The sequence below is a fragment of the Mchenga conophoros genome, unplaced genomic scaffold, assembly GCF_057382185.1.
Source record: "Mchenga conophoros isolate Kocher_MC1m ecotype Shallow Benthic unplaced genomic scaffold, M_conophoros_male_GT1.1 unmapped_scaffold_6, whole genome shotgun sequence".
NCBI lineage: Eukaryota > Metazoa > Chordata > Actinopteri > Cichliformes > Cichlidae > Mchenga > Mchenga conophoros.
In genome coordinates, this window is record NW_028182333.1 from 54,425 (window position 1) to 77,123 (window position 22,699).

At 43.7% G+C, this 22,699-nt stretch overlaps 1 protein-coding gene across 1 annotated transcript; it reads left to right on the forward strand.

Moving 5' to 3' along the window:
* The first annotated feature begins 530 nt into the window (after positions 1-530).
* Positions 531-21,063, forward strand: LOC146546154 (protein NLRC3-like). Its single transcript, XM_085266658.1, has 8 exons — positions 531-572; positions 2,642-2,720; positions 4,711-4,915; positions 5,067-6,867; positions 7,361-7,534; positions 14,705-14,878; positions 19,732-19,778; positions 19,927-21,063. Exons 2-8 carry the CDS (start codon positions 2,718-2,720, stop codon positions 20,460-20,462), a joined length of 2,940 nt encoding a protein of 979 aa, XP_085122784.1. The 5' UTR covers positions 531-572; positions 2,642-2,717; the 3' UTR covers positions 20,463-21,063.
* Positions 21,064-22,699: the final 1,636 nt, after the last annotated feature.

The window sequence follows — 22,699 nt, forward strand, 5'->3', positions numbered from 1 at the left end:
TGTTCACACGTGTTGGACTGACTGAAGCTTCCAGTCACAGTGAATCAGTGTGTGTCAGTGAATGCATCGTGTGTGCTTCAGGCTCCATCTAGTGGACTGATAGCAGAGCAGCTGATGGCAGCTTCCTCTGCCTCACACTGCTGTCTGACTGCATCCAGCTGACACTGAGATGAAGCAGGAAAGAAGCAGCTGATATTTGGACAGCACACATGATGAAAGGAGGATTTCAGCTGATGTGCACATGAATGATTTGTGTTTCCTCTGCAGGTAGAAAGTGTGTGTGAGCTGAATTGAGCAGCATGGATCAGTGTGAGGACAGAGAGGAGGAGTCCCTCCCTCTAAAAGCACTCTGTGTGGGGAACATGAGAGCCAGACCAAAGCTCAGAGGTGAGATGACCATCTCTAACTGTCCATGACTCTTCTCCATGTCACAGCTCAGCACTCACATCACTGCTGCATCATTATTCACAGGAACCAGCCTGGACCTCCACCCAGCTCTGTGTCCTTACAGAGTGACGCGTCTAAAGATCGTCTCATTCATTTTAAATCCAGCCTGTGTCTGCTGCAGAGAGGTGAGCTGTTAGCAACATGAACTCTTTGATTAAACTGCTTGATGTTGTTGGATATAAACTACAAACACGTCGTTCCCTCAGTCCCATTTAAACTGTCTTTTAAAACAAGCCTTTGGTTTCTAAACAACTGAAAACCCACTTCAGCAAACAGGAAGTGATCAGAGCGTCCGTCCACTTCCTGTCAGGCCCTGCAAACATTTCATATTGAAGAAAAGTCGTTGACATCTCACATTTTTACTCCACCACATTCAACCATTTTGACATTTTACAGCATGAAACTCTTGTCACATGACTCCTGTTATGTTATAGAGTCATGTGACCACCAGGGAGGGATTTGTATGGATGAAACACATTCAAATCAATCTGATTCATCAATGGAAACATTTTTGGTGTAAATGCAGCAACACTGAAAACGCTGAAGATAAAAACACAACAGATGAAATATGAACAAATCGAGGCTTTGAATACACGTGTGTGTGTTTGAGACACAGAGATAAATGGATTGTGTGTCTGTCCTATTGCTGCGTGAGGATTTTATTGTAGATTTTGTGCGTGTACACTTTTGACCACGAAGGTGTTGAAAGGGCGTAAAACAGTTGGAGGCACCAGAGTGAACACTGGTGCTGTCAGTAGATTAAAACATGACTAATTAATGACACAATCTTCTGTCATTAATCCTGATTAATCACAATTACTTGATCAATAGCTGCAGTTACATTTTTCCAACTTTATATTTAAGCCTGTAACAGACGTTAACACCATATAATGAAGTCAATGCAGAATAAACACAAAGAATGTTAAACGCTTCAATTCAAAGAGACTTTGAATAGTTTTCAGTCTTTAACTCAGCTTCTCTGCTGTAAATACAACTTTGTAACAAACATATATACTAAAAGCTAAGTGTGCACTAATATATAATAATATATAATCTATATTACTGCTGTTAATGAAAATGTTTAATCAGACTCATCACAGGGTTACTGTGGATTCATTTGGATGAATCACCATTAAACATCATTTTTAATGTAAACGAATCAAAGTTCATTTCATGAGCAAACAGACTCGAGAGAAAAGGGCAAATTTACACACTTAACATGTTTATTGAACATGTAAACATTGATTAACCTCCTGAATGAGCCGACCCCCCCAGGGACAGTCCTGCATGCTAATGATGGGCTCTGCTCTGTACCTGCAGGATTCTGTCAGCCACAAACTCCTCAGCTGATCCTGAATCTGAGCCCATCTGTCAAACAATCATTTTCTTCACAGGTCTGTGGAGGTGGCACTGATCCTGCAGCAGTCTAACACTCTCTGTCACTCTTCTTCAAGTCTTTGACACGAGGAACCAAAACTATGTTATTAACAACACTAACAGGTCTGCAGTTTGTCCACTTGGCAGTTGTGTCATCAGTGCTTTGCATTGTTGTGATATTTTAAGCTGGAAGTGCTTCGGTGAAAAGAAAATTCCTTCTGTCACGATGTGCAGAATCCTTCATGTTGGTCGTTGTTATTTTTTTGAAACATTTCAGGGATTTTGAGTCGTTCTGCTCTCCAGATGTGTCGTGTTAAAGGTTTTTATCATGTTAATCATGATAACAGATGAACCCCTAACCCTAACCCTACATGTTAATTTTGACAGCACTGGTAAATCCTTTTTAATGTTCTTCTGTCAGATCATTGATTAGACTCGACTCCAAATACGAGACTCAGAAAACTCAAAACTCAAATCAAAGCAATGAGAAAAGGACTTCTTGTGTTAGAATGAAAACATATGGAAGTCGTCAGGTTTCAAACACTCGATGAATCTGCTGCACAGTTACATTCAGGGACCTTTGGCCTCCTGAGAGCATTAGTTGATGGTTCATCACAGTTTTCTCAAAGTTTCCTCTGAGCTTCTGCAGCATCATCACTTCCATCACTGATGAAAGAAAGTTCATAGAAAACAGAAAATATATCTTCACAATCTGAGAGTCTAAAACTTGACAGACTTGATTCAGATGAAGTTATTTGAGCAGAAACTCCTGGATCTTTATCCTGTGTTGATCTAATCCTTCATGGTTCCTCCACAGAGTGGAGCAGCAGAGCTCAGAGGTTCCCAGTGGTCAGTCTGCCCAGCAGCATCAAACACAGCTGGACTCCATATTTATGGTCTGTACATGTACAACAACTACTTTATTATTAATAATAATGCATTTATTTATAGGTCCCTTTCAGAACACCAAGGACTCTGTGGACTAAATGACCAAAAGAAACAAACTTTGAAATCAGACGGTGCAAATGTGATCACAGGGAAACGTTTTAAACATCGAGGCTTTAAACAGAAACCAAAGTGAAACAGTTTGTAGTCGAGATCAGTGGGAATGAAGCTGAATAACTGTTTCTTCAATAACTTTGAGCTCTTAAAAAACAAAAACCAGCTGAAAGTCTGGCTGCTCTTATGAAAAGTACAGAGAAATTATGGGTCGCTCAACACTTGTGCACAATATAGGAGTTTAAATAAATCTGAAGAATAACTCAAAATCCTACAATCATACTGATAAAGTCATCTACAGCTAACTATCCAAGTGGATTTGTTTAAGACAGCTCCATCTGCTGGTGGCCCTCTGCAGGTGCATGAAAGGGGCGTGTTTATAGTGAAAGTAGTAGAGAAAGTAAACCCCACGGGAAGGAGGAGGACTCTCAGCAGCTTCCAGCTCATATTCAGACATTTGACTTCTCACTGAAAGCAGCAAGTTTGAGTGTCTGTACCTTAGTTAGAAGAGATAACATGGTCATAGTAATTAGAGTTGATTGAGCAATGCTGTCCTTATAATGTAGTTTATGATTTTTATACATCTTTTTATGGACAAGTCCAGTTTTTCTGTAGAGCCTCTCAAGTTGGTGACAGCAGCAGTGGAAGTTCACGTGTAAACCAGAGCAGCAAATCAGGTCCAAATGTGTTGTTCACAGTGAGTGGGATCATCATTGGCTGCTATGTTAACCTCCTGCAGCAGGATGTCTTTGGTCAGAGAATGGATAGATCACTAAGTCATTGTTGAGTTTAGGGAGACAGTAGACAGTTGGAGGAGGTTCAGCCAGTTGACACACAGTAGATAAAATAACTGAAGGCAGGAGCAGACACCTGTATGACTTTCCACCTCTCACATAGATTATTGTCCCTGGGCAGCGCCACAGGGCTGGTAGATGTAAACAAAGCTGGAGGAGAGGATTTATTCATCTGAGAAAAGTCAGAGTTGTGTCTTGATGCTCAATCATCCAGGTACGTAAATCCCAAAAAGCTTGATTCTGTTCATCTGGATGTTTTCAGTGGGAGAAACGTTTCATCATCATCAGGTGACTTCTTCAGTCTCAGCTGACTGCAGGTTTCAATCTCATAAACAGGACATTTGTATGACTGAAACCAGCCCACTGAAGGAACAATGGGCTGGGAGGTCAGTTCATTGATCATTGGTACGCATATTGTCAGGACCATTGATCAATGGTTGTTGATCAATGTTCATGAGTCCAGTTCACAGAGAGCTGGGGAATGGCTGCAATCACAGCATGTAAGATGGTGACAGTTGTACCCTTAGGCCCCTCCTCCATTCAGAGATGGTCTTTCCTTTTCACATAAATGGCCTCCTTGACTCCGCCCTCAAACCAGCGTTCACATTTACTCAGGACCTTCTTGATGTGAAGTTCTTCTGCTTCGCTGGCTGCTGTGTCTGTGGGGATGGTGTTTGTTCTGTGTTGTTGTGTCCTGATGACGCCCAGTTTGTGCCCCAGTGGATGATGAGAGTCAAATCTTAAATACTGATCTGTATGTGTAAACAGAGTGAACCTTTAAGACCAGTTGTCTGTACGATCAACTCAGTCACCTGAAACATCTCCAAGTTTCTGGCTTTGATCATCAACCTGTTGGTAGTTCAGCTCTGAACACCAGTGAAATGTTTCTCCCACTGAAATCGCTGCATTCATATGAACAGCATCAACGTTTTGGGATCATGGAGTTGTGGACAAAGTCTCAGTTAATCAGATAAAGTCAAACCTATAATTGGTAAAGAGTTCGTGGATGATATGCCCCTTGATGGTAAAGAAGTGGATGTTGTGTGGACTAAAGTTCAGAGTGGTGGCTCATTCATAAAGTATTCTGTTCCAGCTGCTGGAGGACAACATCATCACTTTTGTGAAGAACGAGCTGAAGAAGATCCAGAAGGCTCTGAATCCAAATAAGCCCCAGTGCTTGGAGTTTCAGAGGGAGGATGATGAGCAGAGGAGAAACAGCAGAGAGGCATTTGTGAAGATCACAGTGGACTTCCTGAGGAGAATGAAGCAGGAGGAGCTGGCTGACCGTCTGCAGAGCAGTAAGAGGATTTATCTAAAGATTTAAGCTGCTGGATAAATGAGAGACTTGTGACACCAGTGTGTTCAGTCATTTCTCAGTGGGTCAGAAATTGTCATCAGCATTTTGTAAAATATGATTGTTAAAGTTGTATTTTTATTATTATTATTCAGAACTTCCAGCTGCTGTTTATCATCGTAAACTTAAGTCTAAGCTGAAGAAGAAGTTCCAGTGTGTGTTTGAGGGCATCGCTAAAGCAGGAAACCCAACCCTCCTGAATCAGATCTACACAGAGCTCTACATCACAGAGGGAGGGACTGCAGAGGTCAATGATGAACATGAGGTCAGACAGATTGAAACAGCATCCAGGAAACCAGACAGACCAGAAACAACCATCAGACAAGAAGACATCTTTAAAGCCTCACCTGGAAGAGATGAACCAATCAGAACAGTGCTGACAAAGGGAGTGGCTGGCATTGGGAAAACAGTCTTAACACAGAAATACAGCCTGGACTGGGCTGAAGACAAAGCCAACCAGGACATCCAGTTCATATTTCCATTCACTTTCAGAGAGCTGAATGTGCTGAAAGAGGAAAAGTTCAGTTTGGTGGGACTTGTTCATCACTTCTTTACTGAAACCAAAGAAGCAGGAATCTGCAGCTTTGAAGACTTCCAGGTTGTGTTCATCTTTGATGGTCTGGATGAGTGTCGACTTCCTCTGGACTTCCACGAAACTACAATCCTAACTGACCCTAGAAAGTCCACCTCAGTGGATGTGCTGCTGATAAACCTCATCAGGGGGAAACTGCTTCCCTCTGCTCGCCTCTGGATAACCACACGACCTGCAGCAGCCAATCAGATCCCTCCTGTCTGTGTTGGCATGGTGACAGAGGTCAGAGGGTTCACTGACCCACAGAAGGAGGAGTACTTCAGGAAGAGATTCAGAGATGAGGAGCAGGCCAGCAGGATCATCTCCCACATCAAGACATCACGAAGCCTCCACATCATGTGTCACATCCCAGTCTTCTGCTGGATCACTGCTACAGTTCTGGAGGATGTGCTGGAAACCAGAGAGGGAGGACAGCTGCCCAACACCCTGACTGAGATGTACATCCACTTCCTGGTGGTTCAGGCCAAAGTGAAGAAGGTCAAGTATGATGGAGGAGCTGAGACAGATCCACACTGGAATAAAAAGAGCAGGAAGATGATTAAATCTCTGGGAAAACTGGCTTTTGATCAGCTGCAGAAAGGAAACCTGATCTTCTATGAATCAGACCTGACAGAGTGTGGCATCGATATCAGAGCAGCCTCAGTGTACTCAGGAGTGTTCACACAGATCTTTAAAGAGGAGAGCGGACTGTACCAGGACAAGGTGTTCTGCTTCATCCATCTGAGTGTTCAGGAGTTTCTGGCTGCTCTTCATGTCCATCGGACCTTCATCAACTCTGGACTCAATCTCCTGGAACAACAACAAACAATCTCTACGTGGTCTAAACTATTTAACAAACTAAAACTTCAATCTCTCCACCAGAGTGCTGTGAACAAGGCCCTACAGAGTCCAAATGGACACCTGGACTTGTTCCTCCGCTTCCTCCTGGGTCTTTCACTGCAGACCAATCAGACTCTCCTACGAGGTCTGATGACACAGACAGGAAGAAGCTCACAGACCAATCAGGAAACAGTCCAGTACATCAAGAAGAAGCTCAGTGAGAATCTGTCTGCAGAGAAAAGCATCAATCTGATCCACTGTCTGAATGAACTGAATGATCGTTCTCTAGTGGAGGAGATCCAACAGTCCCTGAGATCAGGAAGTCTCTCCACAGGTGAACTGTCTCCTGCTCAGTGGTCAGCTCTGGTCTTCATCTTACTGTCATCAGAAGAAGATCTGGATGTGTTTGACCTGAAGAAATACTCTGCTTCAGAGGAGGCTCTTCTGAGGCTGCTGCCAGTGGTCAAAGCCTCCAACAAAGCTCTGTAAGTACATATGTGATCATAGCTTTAGCTTTTAAATGTTTATTCTAGTTAACACAGATCAGGTGGAACAACTCAAATAAACTATCAAAAATATTAAGTGGTCATCGGTACTCAGTTTGTTCAATACTGAATACAATGGAGCACAAATTGTCCACGTTTCTGAAATATTTCTGGGTGTAACTGTCACCAAAGTGCAATTTAGACCTGGCCTGTGGTTGTTATCTAAGTGATAATCATCAATTCTACTAAAACAAATACAAAATAAAGAAGTTTGACACATTCTGTTGATATCAAAAGCACACTGAACAATTCAGTGTTGTTTTACTGCTGTTCTCTCTTCACTTCTTCTCCTCTGATTCTCTCCACATGTTGCTCTGCATCAGTGCTCAGTTTCCTGACAAAACAAGATGAAATATTGCTAAATATAATAGTATCTCATTACGCTTCAACATAAGTGTTTTATTTTTGTAATTGTTTATCTGTTATTTTTCAGACTGAGTCACTGTGACCTGTCAGAGAGAAGCTGTGAAGCTCTGGCCTCAGGTCTCAGCTCTCAGACCTCTAATCTGAGACAGCTGGACCTGAGTAACATCAACCTGAAGGATTCAGGCGTGAAGCTTCTGTCTGAAGGACTGAAGAGTCCACACTGTACACTGGAAACTCTCAGGTGAGATCAAGCATTTTTCTTTCATCAACTGACAGAATTAGCAGATTAATAATAAGGCAGTCCTCTAATAAGAGGAGAAGTGGAGGTGTTTTGAAGAGCAACATACTTTTATGTTAACAAGACAGGAAGTAGTTCCTGGGAACTGCTTCCTTTGTTATTGTCTAAGTACACTCAACAAAAATATAAATGCAACACCTTTGTTACTGCTCCCATTCCCCATGGGATGGACGTAGAGACCTAAAATTGAGAGCATACTCACCGGACATGTCACCCATTGAGCATGTTCGGGATGTGCTTGACCGGCGTATACGACAGCGTGTACCAGTTCCCACGAATATCCAACAACCTCGCACAGCCATTGAAGTGGAGTGGACCAACATTCCACAGGCCACAATTGACAATCTGATAGACTCCATGCGACGATGTGTTGCACTGCATGAGGCAAATGGTGGTCACACAAGATACTGACCGGTTCTGGGTCCCAGACCCCCAATAACGCAAAAAACTGCACATTCCAGGGTGGCCTTTTGTTGTGGGCAGTCTGAGGTACACCTGTGCACTACTCATGATGTCAGATCAGCATCCTGATGTGGCACACCTGTGAGGTGGGATGGATTATCTCAATATAGCAGATGTGCCCACTACCACACATTTGGACTGATTTGTGACCACTGTTTGGGAGGGATGGTTATATTGTGTATCTGGAATGAATTTTAGGTCTCTACGTCCATCCCATGGGGAATGGGTGCAGTAACAAAGGTGTTGCGTTTATATTTTTGTTCAGTGTAGAAACATGATGGTGAAACAGTGATGAGTTTGCAGAGGTGGATCCACAGCACACAACACAACAATGCTGTTGCGTGCTGAAAGCAGACTTCTCACAGATTCTGAGGCTGCAGGTTTCATCACTGTCCAACCAAAATTCACTGAACCAGCAGTAAATGAACGTCCAAAACGACGCTTCATGTTTAAAAAACAGATGATCAGGGGGATTTGTGTTTAAAACTTTTTTGTGTGATCTGTTCACCTGCTGTTTCAGCTGTTTGGTGGTTGTTGAGATGGTTTTGTGAACTTTTAGCTGAGATTCTGACGTTTCTGTAGATACCACACATGTCTAATTACTTTGTACAGCATGAATGGCCATAAGGAGGTTTTTAACAGTAAGAAAAGTTGTAAAACTTCAGAAAATATAGTTAAAAGTCCAAAACCTTCTACGTCTGGTGGCTTGTGGTAAGGAGCAGATCAAACGAGTAAAGAATTACGTTATAATTATAAATGGCTTCAACAGCACATTCAGGTCTGTGAGACTCATTCAGACACTGAGCCGTGGCTCTGTGCTACATGCACATAGTTCTGCATCTCTGCCATTCAGACACATTTTATATATAGTTTATTTTATGTAGGATTCAATACTGAACTGTACATTTAGTCTTTTTAAAGGCAGCAAGTTTTATTCAGTGTTTTCATAAAAGCCTTATTTTTATCCATTTACTGCTATTAGGAAGAACACGTGAGGTTTAAGACCTGGACCAGTTTGAAACCTTTTGTCCTCCACAGTGGAAAATGGGTGGAAATAAAAATGGGTCTCACTTTAGCCAGCTCCTAATTTTATCAGTTCTACTCTCAGCGTGTCCTGTATATCTCCTGTATAAATGTTGCACTCAGCTTTGTGGTCTCCAATATCACTGAAATGCAGCCAGATGCTGCTCATTTTGCCTTTTCACTCTTTCCTGACACGCTTGCATTTCAGTACAGCTCCCATTTCTCTGTGTACTGGTCTCTACCACTACCCTTGCTGTCTATGGGACATTTCCGTCTTCTTTCACATAATGGTATGATCCCAGTCTGTCTCTTAAAGTGATTGGCCACATGGTTTGCTCATCAGAATAACATCTCAGCCGTGCTCACATTGATTATCAGCAAGCCTGAAAATTCATCAATATTTGACATATGAAATTATGTCAAGGGCTGGATTTGGCCCACGGGCCATATGTTTGACACCCCTGGTTTACACAGTTTGGTATTCAATGTACAAGTGAGCTAGCTCTCAGCTAACTAGCAGACAAGCTAACTGCTGGGACTGCGTCTTTCTAACAAGAGCGTCAGACACTCAGACTGGTTTCCTTTGTGGATGATGATGTGTTCTCACACTGATCCTTCATGCTGATGCTGCCATCCACCCACTGCTCCTGGATTCCTCATCATCATCTCCATCAGCCCTCACAATACTCCACCTTCTTCAGCTTCATGTTCAGCAGCCTGGATGGACAGTAATTCTTTCCATGGGTTATGGTGGGACATTGAGAGCTGAAGTCAAACAGCAGTGAGAATGAAAGACTGATTCATTTCTATTTAGTCTTGTGCTGTGCAGCTTTGTTCAGAGCATTAAGGCCCAGCAAAGATCACTGAGGTCATAGAGTCCTGATGAAACCTGTGTGCTTATAGAAACTGAGACCAGATGAACCAGAATAGAAGGACATTAAAATGAAGTGTCAGCTACACAAAGGCAAAGCTATTCAGTTGTTGCTGTGAGTTATTTAAATGGAGGATGGAGTCAGACTTTAAGCTGCTGGACTCAGTCACTATATCCTGTTGTCCTCATAGAACCTGGACACACAGACTCACCTGTGACACAGTGACACACAGTGTGGGCTACACACACATTAGAAAGTGGATCAGTCACACTTGTGCAATCATTTGTTGTGCTGGGAAACCATGAACACTGTGAATCACATTAATGGCTTTGTTACAGCAACATTCAATCATGAGTTCAAAAGTAGTGCATTGTGTACTTATTTTAATAGTACTGCAGTATGAGAAGTGCAACATTCAGTGTGCAGAAACAGATCAGGTGCTTTCTAACAGCAGTGTTCCCTTTAACACAGCAGCAGTTCAAATATTTCTGTCAGTCTGAGCTGAAACATGAATCTAATCAAATATCAAATCAAAGTTCTTTGCCTCTGCCAGGACGTTAACATTTGATCTAGTTTTTTACAAAGTTCCCTCAGCGTCCAGAGCCACCAACATACCTTTGATCAACAGCAAGTGAACATTTATAAATGTGTGTTTGCAGAACAGGAAGCAGCAGAACTATTGTTCTGTTATCAGGCAGCAGCACAAACGCTCATCAGCTCATTTACTGTGCAGGACTTTGAGTGTGTGAAGTGTGTGTTTGTGCTGGATTTCCTTTGGAGAATCTCAGTCAGAAACCAGACAAAGAAAAACTCTTTCAACAGTCCAGGTTGAGTTGACAACATGAACTGCATTTATCTTCCTCTGACTGACATGTTCTTCCTCCTCTGCACCGAGCCAGCTGCTAAGACTCACAAGCTCATTGACATTTTCTGATGATAAAGAAAATGTTGGCATTTTGCTTGCGTGTCTCCAGGTCTGTTCTGAATGTAGACTTGAATTTGACCACGTAGGCGGGGTCATCATCTGAGCTCTCCATCACCTGAGAGAGATGACAAAACACAGAATCACAGAGCATGAAACCAACGTTTCTCCTCCCAGAAGTTCAGTCACAGACCTGCAACAGAAACAAGAAGATTCAAATGACGCAGAGCTTTCATTTACTTATATCCACAAACATGTCCTCTACATACAGTGGGGCAAAAAAGTATTTAGTCAGCCACCAATTGTGCAAGTTCCCCCACTTAAAATGATGACAGAGGTCAGTAATTTGCACCAGAGGTACACTTCAACTGTGAGAGACAGAATGTGAAAAAAAAATCTATGAATTCACATGGTAGGATTTGTAAAGAATTTATTCGTAAATTAGGGTGGAAAATAAGTATTTGGTCACCTCAAACAAGGAAAATCTGTGGCTCTCACAGACCTGTAACGTCTTCTGTAAGAAGCTTTTCTGTCCCCCACTCGTTACCTGTATGAATGGCACCTGTTTGAACTCATCATCTGTATAAAATACACCTGTCCACAGCCTCAAACAGTCAGACTCCAAACTCCACCATGGCCAAGACCAAAGAGCTTTCGAAGGACACCAGGAAAAGTATTGTAGACCTGCACCAGACTGGGAAGAGTGAATCTACAATAGGCAAGCAGCTTGGTGTGAAAAAATCAACTGTGGGAGCAATCATCAGAAAATGGAAGACATACAAGACCACTGATAATCTCCCTCGATCTGGGGCTCCACGCAAGATCTCATCCCGTGGGGTCAAAATGATCATGAGAACGGTGAGCAAAGATCCCAGAACCACACGGGGGGACCTGGTGAATGACCTGCAGAGAGCTGGGACCAAAGTAACAAAGGTCACCATCAGTAACACACTACAACGGCAGGGAATCAAATCCCGCAGTGCCAGACGTGTTCCGCTGCTGAAGCCAGTGCATGTCCAGGCCCGTCTGAAGTTTGCCAGAGAGCACATGGATGATGCAGCAGAGGATTGGGAGAATGTCATGTGGTCAGATGAAACCAAAGTAGAACTTTTTGGTATAAACTCAACTCGTTGTGTTTGGAGGAAGAAGAATACTGAGTTGCATCCCAAGAACACCATACCTACTGTGAAGCATGGGGGTGGAAACATCATGCTATGGGGCTGTTTTTCTGCCAAGGGGACAGGACGACTGATCCGTGTTAAGGACAGAATGAATGGGGCCATGTATCGTGAGATTTTGGCCAAAACCTCCTTCCATCAGTGAGAACTTTGAAGATGAAACGAGGCTGGGTCTTCCAACATGACAATGATCCAAAACACACCGCCCGGGCAACAAAGGAGTGGCTCCGTAAGAAGCATTTGAAAGTCCTGGAGTGGCCTAGCCAGTCTCCAGACCTCAACCCCATAGAAAATCTGTGGCGGGAGTTGAAAGTCCGTGTTGCTCGGCGACAGCCCCAAAACATCACTGCTCTCGAGAAGATCTGCATGGAGGAATGGGCCAAAATACCAGCTACTGTGTGTGCAAACCTGGTAAAGACCTATAGTAAACGTTTGACCTCTGTTATTGCCAACAAAGGTTATGTTACAAAGTATTGAGTTGTATTTTTGTTATTGACCAAATACTTATTTTCCACCCTGATTAACGAATAAATTCTTTACAAATCCTACCATGTGGATTCATGGATTTTTTTTTCACATTCTGTCTCTCACAGTTGAAGTGTACCTCTGGTGCAAATTACTGACCTCTGTCATCATTTTAGGTGGGGGAACTTGCACAATCGGTGGCTGACTAAATACTTTTTTGCCCCACTGTATTCATGCTGTATTTACACACACATACAGAGGCTGTTTGTCTCTCACACACCGACAGGACACTGAGAAATACATCATGTTAAATATACCTGCAGGCTTCCAGCTGTGCGCTTTGTCCCTGTCAGCTGTGATTGCCATGGCAACCTTGGTGTTGTGCGCGATGCAGGGACGTGTTCAAAGGCAGACGTCTGGCAGCAGCATCATATTTGATGCACTATCTGTACTGAGTGTGCTGACTTTATTTCAAATGTCCCACTGCTGTGCAACATGAATCACATGTTCTGCACGTTTCTGTAACTCCCAGGTAACCATGGTTACCCAGCCACGCCCAGTAGTCTCCAGAGAGACCAACAGCTGGTTCATGTTGTAACGCCGTGGCTTTCGTAGTCTCTCCTTTTTCTACAGCTCATGTGTTCTTCTTGTGATGCTGCGTCTTGAGGCTCATACATGCCGTCATTTGTTGATCCTAAGAACGTTCCTCAGACCGACTTCTTCAACAACAGATAACTTTAGTTGTATCAACACTGCCTCCTGGAACAGTTTAAAATGAACATGTCAAAGATCTGTACCTGTCTCCATGTTTCTGTCCCCGCCCCTTTCTTTCTGTCCTGGGTCATGTGAGCGCTGCAGTAGTATTAGGCCCACCCTCAATGCTCCCATTGGCTGAGACGCATAATGACGTCCATCTCAAGCCAGCACTGATCAACATCCCTCCTGTGACCCATGGCTTTTATATTCAGAGCCAGTGAGCACTTTCACAATAATCATGATTTTAAAAACTGTGATTAAAATAATTACTGACGTTAATCAGTTAATGAGTTAACGAGATAATAACAGGTTAAGTTGCTCTAATAATTAGACTTTGGTGACAAACTGATGTGATCTCCATGTTTCCTTTGTTGGACTGTGGGCGAGTGTCAGAACTGAATGTACTGAGTAACATGTAGAGTTTAAACATGTGTCAGTTCCAGTTTTAGAGCTCTAAAGTGCAGCTATCATGTTAGGAATATGTTAGGAATAGACAGGAACACTGAGCACACTGAGGTCAGATCTTTATTTTACCACTCGCTGCATTCTTGATGTTCATGAATTCAGCAGCTTCATGATTGTCTGCAGCATTAATCTCATATTTCCATTAAAAGTGTTGAATTTGACTGTTTGATGTTCTTTATGATCTCTGGCACCAGTTCATCTGTAGGCTGAGCTCAGTCCATCCATTTAGTGAAATGATGTTTAAAGGTCTCCTTGTTCTGTGAGCGTGCACAGATCCTGAAGCAGAAAGCCTGGGTTACAGAGAAATGATCATCACTGTGATGATGCTCATCATCTCTGACTGGGATTTGAGGTTTTGTCAAAGCAGCAAAGAAAGCCTGGCTATGTTGGACTGGGTGTGGCAGCAGCTCCCAGTTTGAGTTCAGGAGACAGACACCCTCTCTACTTTGAAGATCAGCTTCAAACTTTCCTTTTTGATAAAGCTTATAGTTAGAGCTGGATCAGGTGACCCTGAACCATCCCTTAGTTATGCTGCTATAGGCTCAGGCTGTTGGTGGACTTCCCATGATGCTCTGCTTTCTTCTCCCCTCTTTTCACTCCTGATGCTTTTATATGTCACTACTGCATGTCCTTAACTTTTGTCTCTCTGTTTTGTTCTTGTCTCTCTGAGCTCATCTCTTCTCTTTCCCCTCACCCTGCAACCAGTCATGGTAGATGCTCCTCCTGGAGCCTGTTTTCACTGGGAGGATCTTTGTGTCAAAGGGAGTTCTTCTTCCCACCATCACCAAGTGCTGCTCACAGTGGAGGCGGTTACCTTACACTGTTAAACAGCTTCAGATGACTGTTGTTGTCTGTTGGGTATTGTCACTTATAAATAAAGTTACAATGGATGGATGTAAATGGATAGATGTTATTGTGACAAAGAGAAAACAACTGTTGACAGATAGATTGTTGTTTTGTGTGTCTGCAGTCTGTCAGGCTGTCTGATCACAGAGGAAGGCTGTAGTTCTCTGGCCTCAGCTCTGAGCTCCAACCCCTCCCATCTGAGAGAGCTGGACCTGAGCTACAATCATCCAGGTCCCTCAGGAATGAAGCTGCTCTCGGCTGGACTGAAGGATCCAGGCTGGAGACTGGACACTCTCAGGTATGGAGAGAAAATCTGATAGAGGAGGAAGAGCTGGAAACATTTCCTGTGTCTTTCACTCACTTCCTGTTTGTTTCGGGCAGATGACACATGAACAATCACACATGCAGGAATATTTTCAGGGACAGACACACTAGTCTAGCTGGATAGTTCATGGATATTTATGTAGGGGTCTCCAAGGAGTCTGTTTGCGGGAACATTTAGGTCACAGGTGTACCTGATATAGATACCAGTGTACCTAATAAAGTGTCAGCTAACATTTGGAAATGGAAGCTTAAATAATGACAAACTGTACATTCACAGCTGAATTCACAATAAATTTGTTCTCAAGTGCACATTTTTCTGTTATTGTTCTCAAACAACAGAATGAGAATGAAATATTGATTCTAACAGGGCCCATAAGCAGCATTAGCTTAGCAGCATTAGCTTATCAGAGTTTCCATCATGGTCACACAAATCCTTAGCAGAGAAAAGTGGCCTTCTTAGCAATAGCTGCTCAAGTTGTATAAAGAAAGGGAAAACAGTATTAGCATTAGCTGCTAATGGCAGCTTACTTAGCATAAACTCTTTACATCTTTATAATGCAAGGGAAAGGAGTCACTCATGGAATCCTATTTAACATTAACGTCTCACATCATTATAAAACAAGAGAAAAGGGTATTAGCATAAGCTACTAATGCTTATTCACCTCAAATTAGCTTTAGCTGCTAATGGTAGCCTACTTAACATTAACTCCTCACTAATATAATGCTAATTCACATCAAATTAGCATTAGCTGCTCATATTGTTATAAGGAAAGGTTTTCCACAATAAAGGCATGGTTAAAAAAGGGAGGAAGGAAGCAGTTGCGACCCTCAGTATGTCTTGAAGATGATCATCCGTAAGTCTGGACCTGTACTTGGACTTATTGAAGTTCAAAGTGGAGAAGAGCTTTTGGCACAAGTATGTGCTACCAAAAAGGCACATGGTCTGCTTGAACATTCGGGAAAGCCGAGGGAAACTAGGGCTCAAGTCTCTCAAAAATTGTCCAAGCTTGTCTGCTTTTCCACTCACCTCCCTGAACTTTGCTTTGAGTTCAGAGGGGCATCTTGCACATCAAAGGAGAAGGGGTCCGCAAAAATGTGAAAGGTGGCTCTGTGTGTCTTGAAGTCAGCAAGTCTGTGATCAAATTCCTCCTGTAGCCTCAAAATGACATCAACATACTCGTCAGCACTGAATGGTGTGCCTGCATCCACGAGTGCCTTGCATGCTGGGAAATGGCAAAGGTTTGTCTGAGAGAGCTGAGCTTTCCAGAGCGCCAGTTTTGTGGAGAATGCTCTCACGTTGTCATAGGCAGCACTGACAAGTTGCCCCTGGCCTTGTAACGTCTTGTTCAGTACATTAAGCTCATGTGTCATATCAACAAGAAAAGCTGAGTCCATGAGCCATTTGGGATCAGTTAGCACAGGAACACTAACTCCATCCTTCTCCATGAAGGCTTCACTTCTGCTCTCAACTCAAAAAGTCTCTTTAATACATTTCCCCTGCTGAGCCAACGTACCTCAGTGAAGTCGAGCACATCCCCATATTCTGACTCCATTTCCTCTAAAAAAGCACAGAACCTTCGGTGCTTTAAGCCCCTGGATCTGATTTGGTTGATGCATTTCACAACAATAGACATCACATTGTCAAACTTCAGGCATTTGCTGCAAAGGACCTGCTGATGGATGATGCAGTGCAGAGCAATGGCCTCCTCCACGCCTTCCTCTTCCAGTTTGTTTTGTGCCACCAGTCCATGTTTCCTCCCTGTCATTGATGGCGCTCCATCTGTTGTTATTCCAACAAACCTCTTCCATGGCAAACCAACATTCTCAATGGCATCACACAGCTTGTAAATATCTGCTGAGCGGTGGTCTGGCCATGCATTGGAATTACTGTGAGCAGCTCCTCCATCACTTCAAAACTGTCATCAACACCACGGACATACATTGGGAGCTGGGCAGTGTCGGTGATGTCTGTGGTCTCATCAAGAGCGACTGAGTATACACTGAAACATTTGGCTTTCTCACACAGTTGGTCATAAATGTCACTTGACAGGTCAGAAATGCGATCTGCTGCGGTGTTGGCAGAAAGGCTGATGTTGCTAAACTGACCTTTCTTTCCCGGACAGACTATATTTGCAGCCTGCAATATGCACTTTTAGACAAATGCACCTTCTGTGAATGGCTTCCCTGCTTTAGCAATCATCTCACTAACCACGTGGCTCCGACTGCTGCATTATTCTCTTTGGTTGCTTTCTTGGAGAAATCTTGCTGCCTCAGTAGATCTGTTTTAAGACTGGCAACCCGGTTCGCTCTCTCGTCTCCCTGGTATTTTGCATCCAGCTCAGCATGTCTAGTTGTGTAATGACGTTTCAAATTGTATTCCTTGTGCAGCGCAACTTTCTCTGTGCAAATGAGACAGGTCGGGGTGTCCCTGTGCTCAACAAAGAAATATTGCATTTCCCACTTTTCCTGAAATTGTCGGTGCTCATCACCAACCTTTCTCTTCACCGCAGGCTTTGAAAAAGACATGTTTGGGGCTATGTGACATTTATAATTCTACTTGGTGTCACTGTCGCATTGAAGTTTCAATCAAGCGTTTAGCCGACGGACGGGGAACGTCTCAACGCGTAGAGAACGTCATTTCTGCTTCTTTTTCTTGCAACCGTAGCACGGCGATCGGCAGATAAAAAGCCGGTAGCAGTCTCCTTTGTTTTTACGCTCGATGTTCATGTCTTTCATGATGACACGAACACCGTGGCGTTTGCAGATGGTAGAAAGTGCAGGGATAGCGAGCGCAAAAAAGGCGACTGCTCACGGCGCCGGGCTGTTGTTACAGGAGAAAGAAGCGGAAATGACACCGTGACATATAACAAATAACATCAGCTGTTTCTGATGTTAGTTGTTTTGACTGCTTTTACATTATATTGAAATATATGTAATGTTCATGTTTGCTGCAATGCAAACGCAGTGATGCAAATAAAAACATCGAGCCACAAATTACGGTGCGACCCTATAATTAGTCCGGGTTACCGGGGACTGTTGTTGCCGATGAACAGGTGTCGCTATGTGACTGCAGACTAAATTGGGCTGCATTGAGTTCATGACTTTTCTTTTATCCCGCCGCCTACGCATCACTGTGAGAGTTAATATGAGATCTCTCTCTGTGGAAAATAACTTTAAATCCCACTGACGTGTGTATAAATCTATATACGTATAATGTCCCGCTGGGCAGCAACTTAAAAAAACAACTTTTTTTGAATTGTTGTGAACGCAGCGCGCTGGGGCGAATGTCGGTGTTTGCCCAATAGAAAGGAGGAAGCCAGCCAGGCACAGGAAAGAAAGAAACACTCCAGGGCAACGCTGCTGGAACTTTGACTCATTGAGAAATGTTTCCCTGCTTGCATCAAGCCCGGCTGGTGTCCCCTGAGATCCATATCCCACCCTGATTGGTGGCTTAATTCAGCTCCGCCCACAACACTGTAAAGTGTCATACATTATCAAACTAACATTACATTTTCATATTAAGGTGGGGCCAAAAACTATCGTCCTGCGGGCCGCAATTGGCCCGCGGGCCGCGAGTTTGAGACCCCTGGTGTAGGAGGACACCTACTCTGTGTCTGGTTAAGTATAAGAGCCCTTTGTTAGGGGGACCGCTGGACTCTTAGCACCAGCTTTGGGGTCACAGGGTCACATCTGGAACACACACACACACACAGACACACACACACACAGACACACAGACACACACACACACACACACAGACACACAGACACACACACACACAGACACACACACACAGACACAGACACACACACACAGACACACACTCACACACACACACACACACACACACACAGACACACACACACACACACGCGCACACACACACACACTCACACACACACACACGCACACACACAGACACACACACACACACACGCGCGCACACAGACACACACACACACACACACACACGCGCACACACACAGACACACACACACGCGCACACACACAGACACACACACACACACACACACACACGCGCGCGCACACACACACACACACACACACACACACACACACACACACACACACACTATGCACAGACTGGTACTCTTTGTTCATACCTGTGTAAGACGTCATAATGAACTTGTGCATATTCATGTAAGCTCAATAAAGAGCAGTGTTACGAGGGAGCAGACGAGAGCGACTGAGGTCAAGTGAAGGAACGGCGCTGTCACAGTTCTCTCCCTCATCAATTGTCTGGTTCCAGCGGTGGGTCTGTGCTAGACGACCCATCAGCAGCTTTTTCCACTGGTTACCAGTACGTGGTAGAATCCACTTCCAGATCTGGTTGTCTTTAAATCTGTGAATGGATTGGCTCCATCTTATCTCTCTTTAACAAAAGAATCCAAGTGGAGCCCTCAGGTCTGCAGATAAGCAGCTTCTGACCAGAACTAGACGTAAAAACAGAGGTGAGCTTTATCGATGGCTGCAGCCAAACTCTGGAACAGTCGCCCTTCACATCAGGTCGTCACCAACACTGGACATTTTTAAAAGCCGGTTGGAAACACATTTGTACTCTGTAGCTTTCAATCCTGACCAGTCTTTATAGTCATTACTGTGTATGTTTCCTATTTTCTCTCTACTCTGTGCAGCACTTTGGCTCAAGCTGTTTTTAAATGTGCTGATAAATAAATGTAGATTTCTTTGAATAAAACAGTGGAGCCCAGCTTTGAGCTCAGTGTGTAACAGTGTGTGTGTGAGAGCCATGTAATGTCCATGTGTGCATGCTGACTGTGCTGCTCTGACCCCCCTCCTCCTTTCAGGGTGGAGCCTGCTGGAGTCCGATGGTTGAGACCAGGTCTGAGGAAGTGTAAGTGTGTTTTTAATGGGATTCATGAAAACAAAGCAGCACACATTCAACCATCTTCATCATGTCAGGAGTCATCATCAAAGTGTCAATCAATGAACAGATGATGGATCAATAACTGCAGCTGGATTGTGTTTGTTCTCTCCATCAGATTCCTGTCAACTCACAATTGACACAAACACAGTGAACACAGAGCTCCAACTGTCTGACAACAACAGGAAGGTGACACATGTGTGGGAGGTTCAGTCATATCCTGATCATCCAGACAGATTTGATGTTTATCATCAGCTGCTGTGTAGAAATGGTCTGACTGGTCGCTGTTACTGGGAGGTCGAGTGGAGAGGAAGAGTTGATATATCAGTGAGTTACAGAAGCATCAGAAGGAAAGGAGGCAGTGATGACTGTTTGTTTGGAGGAAATGATCAGTCCTGGAGTCTGATCTGCTCTGATGATGGTCCTCATTATGTCAGGCACAATAACAGACTAACATCCATCTCCTCCTCCTCCTCCTCCTCTGTCTCTAACAGAGCAGCAGTGTATGTGGACTGTCCTGCTGGCACTCTGTCCTTCTACAGAGTCTCCTCTGACACTCTGATCCACCTCCACACCTTCAACACCACATTCACTCAAACTCTTTATCCTGGGTTTAGTTTCTGGTCTCGTGGTTCCTCAGTGTCCCTGTGCTGAGTGGAGTGTAAAGAGTGTCTCCTGTTACAGAAACACTCTGACTGTTGAACAGATAGTTCAGTCTGTACATGTCTGTCTCTTTCACTCACAAACACGTTTTCAGATTCATGGATTCAATCAGTTGATGTTTGAAACTCTTCTAAATGATTCCTTGTAAACTTCTTCAGTCACAAACAAACAGGAAGTGATGTCACATGTGTTCCTGTCCACACAGCAGAATGAGTCTATTGCTGACAGTGATGTACAAACAGAGTGAGCATTTCTGAGGCCCAAAATAAACTGAGTAGTTCACTGAATGAACAATGGACTGTGAGCTCAGTTCCTTCATCATTAGTATGGATTATATATGTATATGTATTATATTAGTATCATATATATCAGGTGCTGCTGCTTTCAGTCATTGTGCAAATGTGCTGTTTGTAAGCTTGTAAAGCTGCAGTCAGCTGAGACTGAAGAAGTCACCTGATCAGTGAGCAAACGTTTCTGAAAACGTCCAGATGAACAGAATCAACCTTTTGGGATCAGCCAGCAATGCAGCATCATTGTTGTTCAGCTTCAGAGGTTTGCAGGAATGAACTGATGACCAGAAACAGCTGCAAAGTCCAAGAAAATACCAGCTGGAGTTCAGCTGCATTTGAAGAAGTCAAAGAAAAGTAAGGATGGCAAAGGGCGACGTTTTCTTCCAAAGAGCTGCAAACATGGTCGACGCCTCATTAGAAGAATCATCTGGACATTTGTGAGGAACTCTAACCAAGAAAGCAACGTCACACAGATCCAACAGACAGTTTCCATGACTGCAAGTGTTGAGTGGAAAAATGCTACATTGCATTATTGCATCCTCTCACCACAGGAGGCGCTGTTGGCACCACTGATTGCTGATCAGCTGTTCTCTGATGATCTGATTGATACTGTGAATAACGGGACTCACTGAACTCTGTGACACAGTGAAGATTACAGAGTTTAACTTCACCCTTTAAGACTGACCACAGAACCAAGTCCGCCAGAGCTTTTGTTATATTTTTACATGCTGTGGAGCCATTTGTGGGAGCATTTCGAGTTGCTATACATCAATACAACTGTTATAGCCCTAATTTTAATAATATGTGTGCATTAAGTCCATAGTAACTACATAAACTGCAAAAACAACCTCTGCTCATCCATCTCTGTGTGTATCAGGATACATTTGGTTCATAATACACAGAAAAATCAGAGTTATTACCTGTAATAAATGTGAAAGATTCCTGCAGTGATAACCAGGCAGGACTGAAACACATCCAAGCTGTCACCACGGTAACAGCACCGCCCATCCACAGGTGAGGGGAGGAGCAAAAAGAGGGACTTTGACCATTTTATACTAAAAACACTCAACTAATGTTTCTAATATGAAACAAATAAGCCCACATTAATGTGAGCGTTTATTAAATAATAATAATGATGATTTCCTCCTGATCTCATTTCCACAGCAGAGAAAACTGTGGTGTATATTGAGGTGGAGGGTGTGGTCTGTGGCTCAGGTGTAGAGTGAGGGTGGGGTGCACCACAGCAGCATGCTGGGACTGCTGAGGGTGGAGGAGGGAGTGATGATGACATCAGAGCTGCAGCACAGAGACCAGTGAACACACAGTCTGTTCATCTTTGCATAGATACAATATACAGCACAATATTGAATGACAGACACGCTGTGGGAGCTTCCACAGATACACTGACGTCAGCATCCAGAGTCCTCCTGCTGCTCCCCCCTCAGAGCCCCGTGATCAGCACCAACACATTCAGTTAGATGACAGAGTCCAGCTGCAGCTAGAATCAGCTCCCCTCTGTGAACAACAGCACAGCGTCAGTGTTTCACACTCCGTGAAAGGAGGAAACAGCAGAAGAACACCATGTGTGCTACGTTTCCCAGGACACACTACAAACTGCACAAATACAGAGCAGCACGTGGAAGGACCTGGAGCTGCATTTACAGAGCTGCAGACAGCGTGATGTCCTGTATGGACAGGTGGAAGGAACCAAGTCCTCAGCTGGAACACTCGTGTTTGTCCACAGACAGGAAACACAGCAGGAAACTTCCTCACAGAAGTGCAGCTCATGGATAACACACTTCCTGTCAGTCAGAATGAGGCTGCAGCCAAACACAGAAAGGTGTTTTTGTCCAGATGAGCCCAGAGAAGAAACACGAGTGTTCACAGACATCAGAAGCTCAGAGAGGTGAAACATGAGGTTGGAGTCCTCGTCAGCAT

Coding starts and splice junctions, on each gene's coding strand:
- LOC146546154 (XM_085266658.1), top strand. Junction 6,868..7,360: donor AAAGCCTCCAACAAAGCTCT/GTAAGTACATAT, acceptor GTTATTTTTCAG/ACTGAGTCACTGTGACCTGT. Junction 19,779..19,926: donor GAGACCAGGTCTGAGGAAGT/GTAAGTGTGTTT, acceptor TCTCTCCATCAG/ATTCCTGTCAACTCACAATT.